General features: G+C 45.5%; 1 protein-coding gene across 14 annotated transcripts in view; it reads right to left on the bottom strand.

The window, feature by feature from the left end:
• KALRN (kalirin RhoGEF kinase) overlaps positions 1 to 15,266 on the bottom strand; it is a 655,214-nt gene that overhangs the window by 398,545 nt on the left and 241,403 nt on the right. For all 14 annotated transcript variants that reach the window (XM_064572015.1, XM_064572061.1, XM_064572104.1 and 11 more), the window contains one exon: positions 3,305 to 3,427. In XM_064572015.1, the coding sequence (XP_064428085.1) occupies positions 3,305 to 3,427 (123 nt within the window). The remainder of the gene's footprint in view (positions 1 to 3,304; positions 3,428 to 15,266) is intronic.

The following is a 15,266-nucleotide window of genomic DNA, read 5'->3' as shown; positions in this document are numbered from 1 at the left end:
TTTTTTTTTTTTTTTTTTTATCTGAGAGAGAATGGGAGACAGAGAGCATGAGAGGGGGAGGATCAGAGGGAGAAGCAGACTCCCCGCTGAGCAGGGAGTCCGATGCAGGACTCGATCCCGGGACTCCAGGATCATGACCTGAGCCGAAGGCAGTTGCTTAACCAACTGAGCCACCCAGGCGCCCTGAAATCATGAAGTTCTTAAGATCTTAAACTGGGGCGGTTGATTGATAGGTTTTAGGATACTCTTGAATCCCCTGAAATTATCTAAAAAAAAGTGTTCATTTACATATTACTCTGAGGAGAGGACTCACAAGCTTCATTAGATTTCAAGGGGTCTGTGACCCCCCAAAAGGTATGGAATGGAATCACTGGCCTATTTCAGCAATGAATACCAAAAGAACTTACCTATAACCTGAAACAAAGTACGCTACAGGTACATTTACATGGACAGATTTGTGGGTGTATGTATAGGTGAGTATATAATTTCCAAGAACAGAAACAGAAATGCCTCAGTGAATTTACAGAACAATCCACATCCCCACTTGCCCTGAGTAGCGGATCATTCTATAGTCACTGGGCTCCAGCAGTAGCTGCTTGCATTCATCTGTTTCTTGGCAGCAACATCCATCACTCAGGCCAGAGAAAAGGAGTCTGTAATTCCCTCCTTTCACCTGTTTGGGATGCTGACATCCCTCTTTGTGGGAGTTGCTTTTAATAACAAACCTGTAAACCTACTGGTTAACAAAGACACAGAGCCCAGGCAATTTGATCAAACAACCCTGGGGTTTCCCTTGCCTCGCCCTCCAGCCAGAGAGGAGAGCCAGCCTAATCAGTACAAGGAGGCCTCTGCAAGCGACATGCCTTCACAGTCGGCCATGGGAGACTACGAGATGCGCTGAACAAGCTAACTGGCTATTGTATATTAAATCTCCTCTTCTCTCTCTCCCAGCTCCACAAGATGTTTCCCTTCAGTAAAGTTTCTCCCTTGTGTTTTGTCCTGAAAATGGAAACTTCAAAAGTAAATTTGTCAGGAGGAAGGTTTTTGTTGTGCCATTAACAATCAGCCATCCATATTAACAGAGAAGAGCAGCGGTGTGGATAACTCAAAGCCAACCGCTCTATTTAGCTTTGTAGTTCATTGTTTTGAGGGGCTTCATGGCAGACTTACCTCCCTAATTATGTTTGTCTTCGCTTCTTATTAAAATGAGTCTGTCTGCCTTAGGGCCAAGCAGTTGGGTGACATGAAGAATCTGACACAGAATTTGTCAAATGCACCAGGGGAAGTCCACAAGGTACCCAGATAATCAAACTTGACTAGATTTGAGTTCACATTCTTAATCACCTGTGATCAATTGCTTTGCTTCTCTGCGACTAAAGTGAGCCAGGGATGAGACATAATTATAGGAGACTGGGTGGAAGGAAATGAGTCTTTACATTTAGATGAAGACACAAGTCTGTTGTAGGCAAAAACTGATAACAAAATCATGTTGATCTTTTCCCTGCCTGGTCCTACAACCTTCTATTCTGCGGCCACAGTTAGCTTTCTCTGCTAATTTCGTGATGCTCATCTCTACCTTCCACCCTGCTACGGTTCCCTGGCCTAGTCATCAGGGCTATTCACAGATGCCCTACGTTCTCCTCCCCAGCACATGGTAGGACCATATATCTCCACCCAGCAAGTTCGATGTGGCCGTATGCCTGGCGTCAGCTAATGAGGTGTGAGTGAATGTGGCATGTGTCACTTCTCTAAGTGGAGGCTTCAGAGCCAGCCTGTATGGGGCAACCAGCAGCATCTGAAGCAGCAGCTGCTCGGTCAGCCTGAGTCCTGGGTGCCGGTGATGAGCAGAGCTTCTACCAGCCAGTGATGGGCATGTGATAGGCCCGAGAAATAAATCCCTGCTGCTTTAAACCACTGAGATATTAGGGTTCTCAGTTAACTCAGCGTTTCTCTATCACTGCACATATCAAGCTGCACCACGATTGGGTTATTGCCCCAACTAGATACAGAACAACTTAAGGCCAAATTTGCTTCTTCTTCAGTACATGAAGTCTAGTACATACTGTATTTAAAACAACCTGGTAGAAAATGAAATTCTCTTGCTTTTTGGCCTCTGTGATTCTCCATGTTTACATTTTTCTAACACTTGTCTCCCTCTCAGCACCACTGGTTCAAATAAGAAGGTGTCTTTGGTGTTCAGATATATGGGGAATGGTGGAGCTATTCTTTTGGACAAGGAGCACAAGTAAAAAGAGTGGGCAGAAAAACAGAGGGAGGTAAGTTGAGGCATAATTAGGCTACAGGCATCTGAATACAGTGGGTTCTAAGGGCAGACATGATTTTGAAAAAAAGTCTTGGGGCAACCATATGGAAAAACAGTATCCCAAAGTGTTAGGTTTACAAGGGCTCACAGGTTTTATTTGGACTAGACTTCTATATCACCATCATCACTATCATTACCATACCAATATTAACTGATAATCTACTATGTACCAGGCACAACTCCAACTGACTTATAATTGACTCATGGGATCCTCACAACAACCTTAGAAGGTAGCTATTATTTCCATTTTATGAGTGAAGAAACTGAAGGCCAGAGAAGTAAATTCCCTATGACCACACAGCTAGCAAATATTCCTGTGAATTCAGTGTCCACTTGAACACTCTTCAACCTGGGGACTTCACTAACCCCCAATGCATCCCATCTCCCTGAGCCATCTTGCCTCCCCCTCCAAGTGCACTCCCCTAGACGGTCCCTCCTAGACCGACACAAAGCAATTCTAGCCTTCTCTCTCCAAAGGCAGCCCTTCCAATATCTAAAGGCAGCAACTGCATGTCCCTTAAGGCTCCCCTTCTCCAGTATAAACAGCCCTGATTCACTCAACTATTTCCAATGAAACATTTCCAGTGAGCCTGAGGTCCCTCTCCATCCCAGCTCAGTGACTCACATGTGCTAGGGACCAAAAGATGTTGGTTAAATCAGCAGAGTGGAACCGGCAACTATCCCTTACCGTCCTGTGCTGAGCAAATGCTTTCTACAACCCCAGCACCTTCCTTTCACCAAGTAAAGCAGAGTCCGGAGGCAGAAATGGGCCATAATCTGCTATAGGCACAGCTGGCTGGCCACATGTCCTGCACACATCCCCATGGAGTGCTAAAGAGTCCTCCTGTTCAGAGTCCCTCCCTCTTACTCAGGTCTCAAATCTGTTTCTACCCCTCCCTCCTCCTTCTACCCCACCCCCACTCCCCCACCCCCCACTGTCCTGTCTCCAGAGGCAGTGCTGAGAACAGGCCCCCCACTCACCATGGAGTTCATGGCGAAGTGATTGTGCTGCGTCTGGAGGTCTAGGGCATGCTGGTAGCTCACGCCAATCTCCGTGTGGCTCTGGAGGAATAACTCCTTGTTGTGGCTTATCCAGTCAAACATCTAGAGGGGATGAGAAGGTACACAGTAGTCAGAAGGGCCATGGGTCCAACAGTACAAAACTTTCAGAGCTACTGGAAGGAAAAAAAGAGTGCTCCTACTGGTGCTCAGTGAGAACCAGTCATCATTCTCAGAGTGGGGGTGGCCCACAGCCTGGTGTCCCAGGAAAGCCCTCACTTTTAGCGTAAGGATATATCATCAGCCTCTGTGTTACCCTATAGAGCCTAAGGGAGAAAGAGAAAATGAGTAAGAGAATCACTGAGATGGCAGAAGCAGCTGTTTGTATTATCCCTATCTACTTCCCCTTTGTAAAAACATTTAGAAAGCCTCAAAAGGGCCCCATGTTTGCTTTAGGGACAAGTGCTGAGGACACAACCTGGAGGCTGAATCCATTCCCTACTGCACTAGAAGAAGAGAGAAATCCTTGTTGGAAGCAACAGGGCACCCTAACATGCCCTGTCCCATATCACATCACCCAGCCACACACATTATTGAATCGACTCTAGAATAAGCCACCTTTTCTTATAACTCCGTAGTCTCCCAATTCCAGGGTTTCTGCTATAATCTGTCAGGAACCAGAAGAGGAGGATTTTAAGGTTAGGCTGAGTTCTGACTGGCACAGTGGGCACTGAGCTATTTTCCTCCCCTTAGCTCTGTACCTTGTTTTTTTGTTTTTCTTTGTTTGTTTAGGCTTCTACCTATCTCCCAGGCAGCCCACACACATTAAGGGGAGCTCACCAGAACCACAATTCCAAGGGAGGGATCACTCTAAGGGTTATCCATCCTCAGGACACCAGAGCTAAGCTAATCAGTGTAGGACATTTCCCAGCCAATGGAATTGTCTCAGAAATAGGAATGCTATCTGATTCAGTACAATAAAACATGGGAGGATGCCTGCCTGGAAGCTTCTGGGAAAACAGAACCCTACTTCTTTAGATATAATTTCTCTCCCTCTGATACTATCATTGTGACCCTGAGCCTCAAATTGTTGCAGCCATTCTGCTGGCAGCTTAAGGGTGAAGCCATGAGCAGAGAAAGGGTGTAGCCAAAAGAATGGCAGGAAACAGGCAGATCCCTGACTGAGTTTTGCCTGATCTCTGCCTTGTCTCTGGACTTCCTTAGTATCTGAACCAAGAAATCCTCTTTATCATTCAAGTGCAGTTAAGTGATATAGCCAGGAAAGGTGTGAAGCCTTTGGAAAAGAGGACTGCTCTACTTGAACTGGGGACGGGCTCAGCTGCAGAGTAGAGCATGGAGGAGAGAAGCTCCAGCCTTCCTGGAGGCAGAACCCCAGACTCATTTATTTCCCTCCAAACAGCAAAGTGACTTTACTTTTTCAGTTATGGTCAACCAACACTTGCAGGACACTTGCTATGTGTCAGGCACTGTCCAAGGCAATGGAAAAGCAAAAGTGACTAAATGGTTCTTGAGCTTAAGTGGTTTAAAGACCAATGTGGAAAGCAGACAAGGGTTCAGATATAATGTTAGTACAACATGGCGTAGGACTTGGAAAAAATCACGGCTTGAAAAAAAAAATCTATCAAGATAAAGTCCCATATGTTCTACCAAGCTAGCACCCACCCTTAATGGAGTGGGGACAAGGAAGAGCAGAGAAGGCTTCCCAGAGGCGGTGTCACCTGAGTTGAGCCCAGCTGAAGTAGGAATTAGCTAGGTAGAGGAAATGAGAGGGATGTGAGCTCCAGGCAATGGGGAGACCAAAGAAGCAGAACGTGGGGCAGCCCAGTGTGTGGAGGGCTCTGAAAGCATCCCAGCTGTGCCTCTGAAGTCTGAAGTGAGGAGAAGATAGGGCTGGAGAGGTAGCCGGGACAGCTGACCACGGAGAGCCCTGGAGATAGGCTTTAGGAAACCTGGACCATATTCTGTGGGCAGCAAGCGGCGTGGAAGGTTTTAAGCCAAGCAGTGAAGTGTGATGTGAGCTTTGATCGCAGTGTGGGATGTGGACGGGAGGGGCAGAGAGAAGGGTTAGGAGGCTGTCGCAGTAATCCTGGTGAAGGGTGGGGTGGGAACCTGGAAGCCTGACTTAGAGGCATGGCAGGGGAGTCTGCAAAGCAGGCAAGCTTGAGAGCTCCTAGGAAAGGGATGAAGACTCACAGTTGTTTGGGGGAGGGAGGGTGAGGAAGAGCTAAGGAACAGCCAAGTGTCTGGCATGGCACCTTGGGTCCTCGTAGGAAAGTTGCCACCGCAGCTGCTACCTAAAGAGGAGGATAAGAAGCTGGGATGGGAGTCAGGAGATAGTGAGTTCTGTTTTAGATGTGCCAAGTTTGAGAGGCTTACAAGAGTTTCAAGCAGAGGTGCGCTGTGGGCAGTGAGACTACGTGCCCGGAGGTCAGGTGAGAGACATCAAGGCTGTGACAACTTAAACGTAAGTATAAACCCATCACTTTCTGAAGGCAAACATGCATGATTTGGAGGTGATTCTCCCTTTTGCATTACCTGCATCACACCCAGCTACCTATCTGGATAATAAAGAAAGGATGAAAGTATCACTTTTCACTTTCGAGTATCTGAGGATGTTTCTGGCTGGGGGCTCCTGTAGAGGCTGGGTCAACATCTGCTGTGTGCACTATCCTGGATCAGCCAGCTGCAGTCAGTCCCATGGGGACTTCCCGCCCCCAATTATTATTAAGGACAAAGGAAGTGTAGAGGAGTGTAGAGGAATCTTATTCTGTAATTTTTGATCTTTAAAATTCTGCCTCTCAACCCCATTTTAAAATAATTTCTCATCTCTTTTCTTTATTGACAAAAGAATCAATAAAGTTAATGAAAATCTGAAACGCCTGAAGTCCATGGAACTTGTGATGAAAAGCACTCACTCCGTATACTTTCTTGGATATCCCAGTGGCCAAGAAGTGACCTTCCCTGTATTTTCTGTTAGATGACTATCTAGATATGCAAATTAGCAGTGGAGTTACGGGCTAGCCCCAGAATGATGAGATTGCCTGGTGCCTGGTCTGGGCTACAGAGCAGGGATTGCTGGACGGGGGCCAGTTAGGGTGGAAAGTAAGAGAAGGGAGCTAAAGGACAGGCAAGAGGAGGGAGCACCGGAGGAACCGTGCACCTTTCTGAATGAGCTTCTGGCGCAACGTCAGCGCCCAGGCCATTCAGCCGGATTCTGCCTCCACCTTGGAGCATCCCAGCAGCTCTCCAGGGGCCGGGGATTCTGGCAAGATCAACTGTGCTGGAGGCAGTGCTCCAAAGAGGTGACACATATCTCAGGAAGAAAGAAAGAGACTTAGTCTGGGGATCAGATGGTCCCATGTGATATCGAATCTAGAGTCTCTCCAAGGCAGTCTCTCCAAGAGACAGTCTCAAGTCTTCTCTGGGCCTGAGTCTACTGCCTAATGGTATACGACTCGCACCCTTGCGAGCCTGGCCTTCTGCAACGGTCACGGTCATTTCTGTTGCATTCAGTGCCTCTGGCAGTGGAGAGAATGCGTGTGCATATATGCACACGTGCATGTGTGTGTGCACTCAGGGGCATGTGTGCACCGAGCAGGATGAGGTCCAGGCTGGTTCCAGGCTTGGTTCTGTCACTAATTCCCTATGAGACTATGGGCAAGTCTCAGTTCTGGGTTCCTCCTCATTTGCAAGGGATAAGTGGTTCCCAGAAAGGAGGTAAGCTCCTGCTTTAGATTTAAGCACAATTTGGAAACATATGAAATATATATTTTTTTCATTCAGAATAAATAGTTTCAATGAGTCTCCTGCACCAGAAGGTATGTATATTCATTGCCGCAACTTATATTTCTAACCTTTGAAGAAAAGAATGACAGCGAGAAAATTGGCATTATTTGATAGCCAGAGAGAGGCATTTCGTAGTCCCAGCCCTGACATTTGTCTGGTGTGTTAGAGTTCAAAATGTCTGTCAGTGCAAAAAGCATTGTGTCTCGGCTCTTGGCACTAATGCAATGAAGAATTAGAGATTGGTGCCCAAAGTGAAAGCAGAAAGCTGTTTTATTAAAGCAACAGTACACTCTCTAGGGGAGAGCAGGCAAGGTCCTGTGAGGGGGAACTGGCCCCTAGGTTGTGTTGGGATTGGATATTTAGTGGGTCTTTCTGGGCTGGGAGGAATGGTGATGTACAGTGGGGTGATCTCCAATGGAGGCTGTTTCCAATCATTTGGGGGACTTCTCTCACAGGCTGGGGGGTGGAGTTTTTGACCCTGATAAGTTTGGTACCAGAACCTTCATGGCAGCCTTTCTCCATGGGGCGGGGCTGGGGTTACCCTGGGGCAGAGGTGGAAGAGGAGAGCATGTTCTACACTCGGGGGCTCTTGATCTGTCAGTCCCAAGGTCTTGGAAGCCACAAGGTCAGGATGTTGTGCCCCCAGGCTTCTAATGTGCAACCTATTTATTATCATTGTCCTTGCCTCCAGTTCAGGTCTAAATAATTATCTACTCTATTACTCCCCCTTAAGGACTCTGAAATCTTTCAGGTCAAGGGAAAAGGTTCCTCGGGGCGGTCCTTCCACTGCTCATATGTAGCTTCTACCTAATATGTCCATTCAAACGCTTCATTGCATCCGTCAGGACTATTTTATAGATGGGAAACAGGCTCAAAGAAGTGAAACCCAGGGTCTAGAATTCATTCACTCCACCCAATGCACATTCACTGAGTGCCCATTGAGCCAGGCTCTTGGGACACTGCCCTGCTTCCTGCACACAGCTATAGGACCGCTAGCGCCTGGGCTCCCCAGGGCAGTTACCCCCTAAAAGGCAGCCATCAGGGCCTATGGGGCTCCAGATGAGGTAATGTGCTATCCTTCACATAGGGCCATTCACTCCCCAATACCCAGCCTGCTCCTCTCCCCTCACCCATGCCCACCAGGGCCTGGGGACACCTGATTCAAACAGTTCCGCTACTCTCGATAAATACTTCTCAGTGAAATGAATGCATGAGTGAGTTGGCCACAGGCTCTGGGGTTGCTAATCCCTAGACCAGCTGGCCCTTTCTAAGCTCTCTTCCAGCCAGGTCATTTTATGATTTGATCTATTTGAATTGGGCTAGAGCTCTGGAAGACACCTGAACTAGACTGACCCAAAGATCTAAAGAAAAACACAATAAAACTAAAGAAAATATCTCCACAGTAGTTTCAAACATTTTCATCCGTCTTTTTTTTTTTCTTTTTTGAGAGGCTACAAATGGTAGGTTCAACAAAATGTAATAGAACAACAAAATTCCTCCAAGAGGAAAGTTCATGTCTAAATAATGAAATTTTATCTCTTTGTTCAGAAACTAACATAGTTTTGTCTCATTAAGAAGATAGATATTACATGTAAGCTACTTGGGTTTTTTTTTTTTTCTTTTTCATGTTTTGCTTTTAACTAAACTAAGTAATTTTTTTTAATGCTGGCTAAAACTCAGTGAAAATATAAAAATCTGGTTCTTAATATATAATAAATGATAAAAAGAATCTATTTAAATGCAAATTAGGAAAATAACAGAAACCTTTTTCCCCTTTTCTTACAAAGATAGGGATGGCTAAAAGGTTATTATTGTTCTATTCTGTTTTTAATGAAGCATAAACTATTTCATAGAGCAAAGAGATTAAATAAGGATCTTGGGCTTATTTTCCTTCATTTGCCAAATTTAGCAATGGCATCTGATTTAGAGTTTAACTTTCAAACCACCTTACCACCTACTGTTAGTATTTTACACTGTCTGCAATTATAGATTATATTCGTTTTAAAGTTGCTCATACTCAGCTCTGATAAGTTGATTAAGAGGATAGAAGGCAACCAATGGATTTTCTTTGCCTAAATATGCACATTCCAATGTCACCTGTGTCTCCTTGACCCTGCTTGTACACAGGAGTGACCCAGCCATAAGAGCTTATGCTGTAAAGAGTGCTAACAACGCCTTGCTGGTGAACCTTGCTACATCTGGGACATGTGGTATGTGGTCAATTCAACAACAAGCTTTTATGTGTGTTCGAGTACAAAGAACAGAGCCTCCAAATCTTGGGTTCTAGTACAGACTCAGCTGTATAAATTTTGACAAGGTAGTTGACTGGGTTGAGCTTCCATTTCCTTATCTGCAAAATAGGGTAACAATTTACACTATTTGGACCATAACGTAATAGTGCTATTCAAATAAAATAATGGTTTTATGCTTTGTTACTCACCTGATAGATTTCAAAATCCATATAGTGAACATATTCTAATATATATATTTCCCTAATGTTTTCATTTAGTGGATTTAAAATAGCAGTAAGTTCACCTTACTGCAAAATCACTGCAGGCTAATAGAAATCACACCTGCACCTCAAATACAAACACATCCTCAGTGCCCCCTCCCCAAGATGCATCCCCACAGCGACCACAAGGTGCTGCCCAGACATGGCCCAGACACCTGTGCATCCTCCCACCTCCTCCACCTTCACATACACAGAGGGGCGCTGGGGGTGCCCTTGCCCATACAGGACCCCCTTTCAGAGTTATGCTTGAGGGCACCAGTGCCCTCCTGACCTCCCAGTGTGGCCCGACCAGTAACTCACTCTCTCCTGCCTTGCTTCCAGACCCTCCCTTCCCCATTCTCTCTCCCTTCCCCAACTCTTTCACTATTAGACTCAGTCTCTTTGGCTCTTCAAGGTTTTTCACTCAGGAGAGACTCCTATTAAAATGCATTACTCCTGCAGCTCCCCCTGGAATTAGTTTATTGTGGATACAGAAACAGCTCAGTGAGAAAGCAAGGCCCTTTGTGAGCATGACCCAGGGGTGAGATCCAAACTGAGGTGGCAGAGGAGTCCAGGTCAGGAGAGGTACAAAGGGAGAGGGAATGAGAAGTGCGAGGGAACCGAAGACTAATTTCTTCACCTTACGGTTCTGCAATCACATGAACTCTAACTGATGCTGGGGCATAAATTCTCATGAGAACAGGGCAACACACAGACCCCAGGACCCATAAGACCCTTCAACCCTGGTTTGCAATGATCTGCTCTCCTAGGATTGCAAGCTCTCCTGCTAAAGGAAAAAAGGAGCAAAAGGAGAAAAAATAAAGGACCCCAAGTGTGGACCTAGTTTCTAGGTTCCTAGAATTCCTCCCTGGAGAGAGTTTGACACCTCGCCTCATCTGTATCTGCAAGGCTTGCAGGTCATGGGCATTCCGGGTTCTGAGAAACCACCTCTATGCCGGTAAAGGGCAGGCAGTTAGGACTTGTGCCCAATAGACTGTAGGTGTCAATAAATACCTACTGAGGGAGAGGAGGTGCTCTGGGCTCTGCTGTTTTCCTGTAGGTTTCCAGCATGTCGACTGGTCTACTTTTATATGTTGTATAGAAGACAAGCAATTTTTATCTTTCACCATAAATCTAGCTGCTCTAGGGAAGTTGGCTCAGCCTGGGTACCTGGGAGACCTCATCACTGAATCAGCCAGGATGCCAAACGATTTCACTGACCAGGCTCTGTCTCTAACCTGTAGACATGCTATCAGTCCCCTAGAACATTGCTTAAACTTTTCATACCCTAAATTCCCTAATTCCCAAATCTCAGATCTAGCATTCTAACATGTTGCTCACATCTAGAAGAGTTCCAGTTTCTCTATAAAACAGACACATACCCCACTGTGAGCAAGAAGTGAACAAAAACTCCTTCCCCTTCTGCATGATAATCTGACCTTCATTTAATATCCCCATTCTGTTTCCCTGGAAACAGGGAAAGACTGTGTGTGACAACATGTTACTAAATCATGTTGCCTATGGTAAGAACACCCACCATGACTGGTAAACCCTATCTGGCCTAGAAGGAGGATGGATGAACTATGAATACCTGATGGGGACCCCGTCCCTTGGGCTTCCCTGAGTTTGATGACTCCTGTAACTGGCACGTCCATTGCAGGGGCCCTGGAAACTGTGCCAATGAAGTTGTTACAAGAGATATTGGCTCCCATGGGGCATGGAGTTTATAAGGCAGATCAGCTTCTGCAGCTGCCCACTGCGGCTCTTGTCTCCTGACACCTGAGCCCAACTGCTGCCAAGACAGTCCTGTTGGTAAGCCATGGCTCCCATATGGTATCGTCCTGAGTAGGTGAGTGTGAAATGTTGCCCACAGCGGTGGTCCTGCAGTCAGACTGTGTGGTCGAGTCTAAGGAGACTTCCTGTAGGTGTTGCCTCTGTATTTCAGAGCCAGACTATATGAACAACAGTATTGCACCTCTTCTTGTCTTGCCTTTCTCCATCTTCTGCTCTCGTTCTCAACTTCTCTCAGTGATAGAGCAATGATAGTGGTAACAACAGTAATAGCCACTAACATCTGCTGAATGCTCACTATGTGCGAAGCACTATGCTAACACATTCAATCCTCTTAAAATCGTAATTATCTCCCAGATATTAACCCCCAGTATTATCATTTTCATTTTACAGGCTGGGCACAGAGAGGTTAATTAGTTTTGCCAAAGCCACACAGTTAATGAGTGGCAGAGCTGAGATTCAAACCCAGGAGGCTGAGTTCCAGTGCTGAAGCTCTTAACCCTGTTGCTCTACCTTCCAGTGTGCTCAGAGCTTCACTCCAGCTATCTTTCCTGTCACCATTAGATTTCTAGAAGTATGTTCTGCCCCTGCTGCCTTTGTTTTCCCTCCACCCACTTCCTCCCTAACTCCTTGTAATAGGCACTACCTTTACTACTTCCTTAAGTCTGCACCCACAGGGAAAACCAACCATCTCTGCCTTTCTGAGTTCTTCATTCTGCCCCGCCTTCCCTTTGGTCTCTCATCACAATCTGACGTGAACCTTTCTGAAACTCCCTTCCTCTGGCCCCTGCACCAGGTCATTTTCAGGGGCAGGCCATGGGGCTGCAGACATGCCTCAAAGCTTCCCCCTCCTGCTTTCACACACCTCCACTCCCCACAGAATTCTCCCTGGAGTGCCAGCATGTCCACACTTGCACTCTTCCCTGACACCTCATCTCCGCACAACAAAAGCGATAGAAACACTCTTGCTTTGAAAGTTGACCAGTTGTCCAATCCTATGCTGATCTATCCAAACTTACCTCCCACTCCTCTCGCTGCCCCTTCAAGACCTCCTTTCATGTGCCTCACACCCTTACTGAGACAGTCTCACAACTTGACCCTCAGCCCTCAGCCTTTTATTCAACAGGCTCTGCCTACCTGAAAATCCATCCACACTCACAACTTCAATAACATGGGTAGTGTTCCCCATTTCACATGCCAAGCTGTACTGCAGGTACTGCACCAAGTCCTTGAGTGCGTGACCTCATGTAGTCCTTATAATAACGCTACAAAGAAAGTATTGTTCAATCTACCTTAAACATGCTGAAAAGTCAGTATGAAGAGTTGAAGCAAATTGCCAAAGATCCCACAGCTTATAAGTGATGGGGATGAATTTAGAATCCAGTGTCCATCTGAACCTAATTCCCATACAATTTGGGCCTCTGCTCCAGGGTTCCCCCTAAGCATGACTTCCCAGATAACTGACAATACTAAGTGTGTGTGGTGCTCTGCACAATGAGCTTGATAGCATCGTCTGAGTCCTCAGCCCTGGGGGTTAGTGGATGCCATCATCACCACCTTTTTGTAGTTATGGAAACAGATAAACGACTTGGCCAGCATCACATAATGAAAACTCAAATGGCATACTGAAGACTCAAATCTAGGTCTGCATGACTCCACAGTGCATGCTTTTAAACCACCATCAAATCATCTCCCAAATATACACTTAAATTTTGGACTATTCCTAGTGACTCAACTCAATCTGAATATCCATCCCCTTGATGTTCTTTCTACAGCATCTCCCACTACTGTGCCTTTTCTTTGGAAACTTTTACTTTCTTCTGACTTCCCACATCTTTACCCCATTCCCCAGATCCCATTCATTCTTTCTTCCCTCAAATAACTCTGAAATATGCCCTTTATTTTCCATTCCTGCTGCTACTCACCCCCCAGCCCCTCCTGTCTATATTACTGCAATCACTTCCATACTGGTCTCCCTGGACTCCAGTTTCTCCCTCATATCAAGCTATTTGCCCTCACTGGGTTCACTGCTTTAATTAATATACTGCTTTCACCATGTCGTTCCCCCAGTCAAAACACTCATGCGCATGCACACACACACACTTTTTGCTGCTGTCATCTACAATGCAAACAAAATCCAGTCTTCTTGTTCTGGCATTCAAGGCACTCCCTCCTTCCTCGACTGGTCCAAATCTGCCTTTCCCTATTATTTCATACCACAGTCCTACACCAAGCATGCTTTCCAGCCATATGCTATTCACTGCCATGCAAATACATCATCCTGTGCTCATTGCCACCCCCATATTTGTGCTCACATCTTTCCCCCTATGATATGCTCCACACCCAAATATCCAAATTATTCCCATCTTTTGAAATGCAATTAAAGTGTCATCTCCTCACAATGCCTTCTTGGACCAACTGAGCCCATACTGATTTCTTTTTTCTCCAAACTCACTGCTCCAGTGCCTACCGCGGGAGTTCACAAACCTAGCCTTATTTCAGAACTATCGGAAATGTTTTTGTAAGAAATACAGATTCACACACTTTACTCTTAAGATTCTGATTTAGTGGGAGCTCTCTAGGTAATTCTGATGCACCTGCATTTTTATTTAAATGGTTCATGTGAAGACCTATGGCCTATCCACAGTAGGATAGCTGGTATCAGACTTAACCCTACCATCTATAAACTATTTGAAAGCACAGATCAATAACCAACATAGACCAATCATCCGTGAAGGAAGAGAAGCACACAATGTAAGCCCCCTGTGGAGCAGAGGAATTGGAGCTGAGCAGGGAGCAGCAGTCTTGATGGGTATATAAAAAAAAAACAGAGTTTAGAGTTCAGGGCTGGGAAGGTGGTTGGAATTTCAGTGATAGGAAATTAGGGAAGAGGGAGCTAAGAGAAGGAGCCCTAAAATTCTTCATTAAAATTTCTTTCAGGTCTTTGGCAAAATCCCAAGCTGTGCACATGCAAGGCAAGACTGCAGAAAGTCTAGCAGAGAATGGTTATGGAAAGCAGAGGATACTGAGAGCTGAACAGAAATTTTAGGTTACACAGTGCTGGGGAAATGTTGGGAGCTCTAATACAAACAGTTCAAAGAGACTTTGGTGAACACTCTGGGCACTGAGTTGGGTCCCCAGAAAGACCAGGATATAGGAGTAAGAACCACATCCTAAGAGTAAGGGCTATATCCTAGGATTAATTAAAAGATGGAAGTAGATCTGTCATAGCAAAGCCTAAATCAGGGCTCAATAGGATCAAGATCTGCTAGTAATTTAACTGCATTCCAGAACAAAACTCAAAGTTTAGAAGAAAGTAACCTAATCTGGAGTCTCTACAATGCATCATCTGCAATTTCCAGTATACAAATTACCAGCCATATAAAGATGCAGAGAAAAGTGACTGGTAACCAAAAATTAAAGTCAATATAAACAGACCCAGAGATGACCAGGCTATGAATTAGCAGGTATCACTTTCTAGATAATCATGATTAACATCTTAAAGAGAATAGGAGGGAAAGGGACAAAATGAATTAAAAGATGGAACACTGAAACGGAGTCCAGTTTTCTGTTTCTTGTAGCCATCAGGATATAGTCACATGCTCATGATGCTTAGTACAATATTTTATTCACTTGGTGAGTACCCACTGTATTCCAGACGTTGGATGAGAGACTAGTGATAAAAGATCAAGCCAGCGTCCAGTGAGGAAGACAAATGTAATCAATATTCTGTCAATTTTAAGTGTGAAAAGCACTATGAAAAGTGTCTACCATGGGCTGACCACAGAGGAGCACTTGATCCCACTTGGCAGAGGTAGAGGTAGGAAAAGCATGAATGGCTTCCAGAAGGTGGCA

The sequence above is a fragment of the Mirounga angustirostris genome, unplaced genomic scaffold, assembly GCF_029215605.1.
Source record: "Mirounga angustirostris isolate CCGP_5_RB_7025 unplaced genomic scaffold, mMirAng1.0.hap1 SCAF_1, whole genome shotgun sequence".
Taxonomy (NCBI): domain Eukaryota; kingdom Metazoa; phylum Chordata; class Mammalia; order Carnivora; family Phocidae; genus Mirounga; species Mirounga angustirostris.
This window is presented reverse-complemented; position numbering and strand designations above follow the sequence as displayed.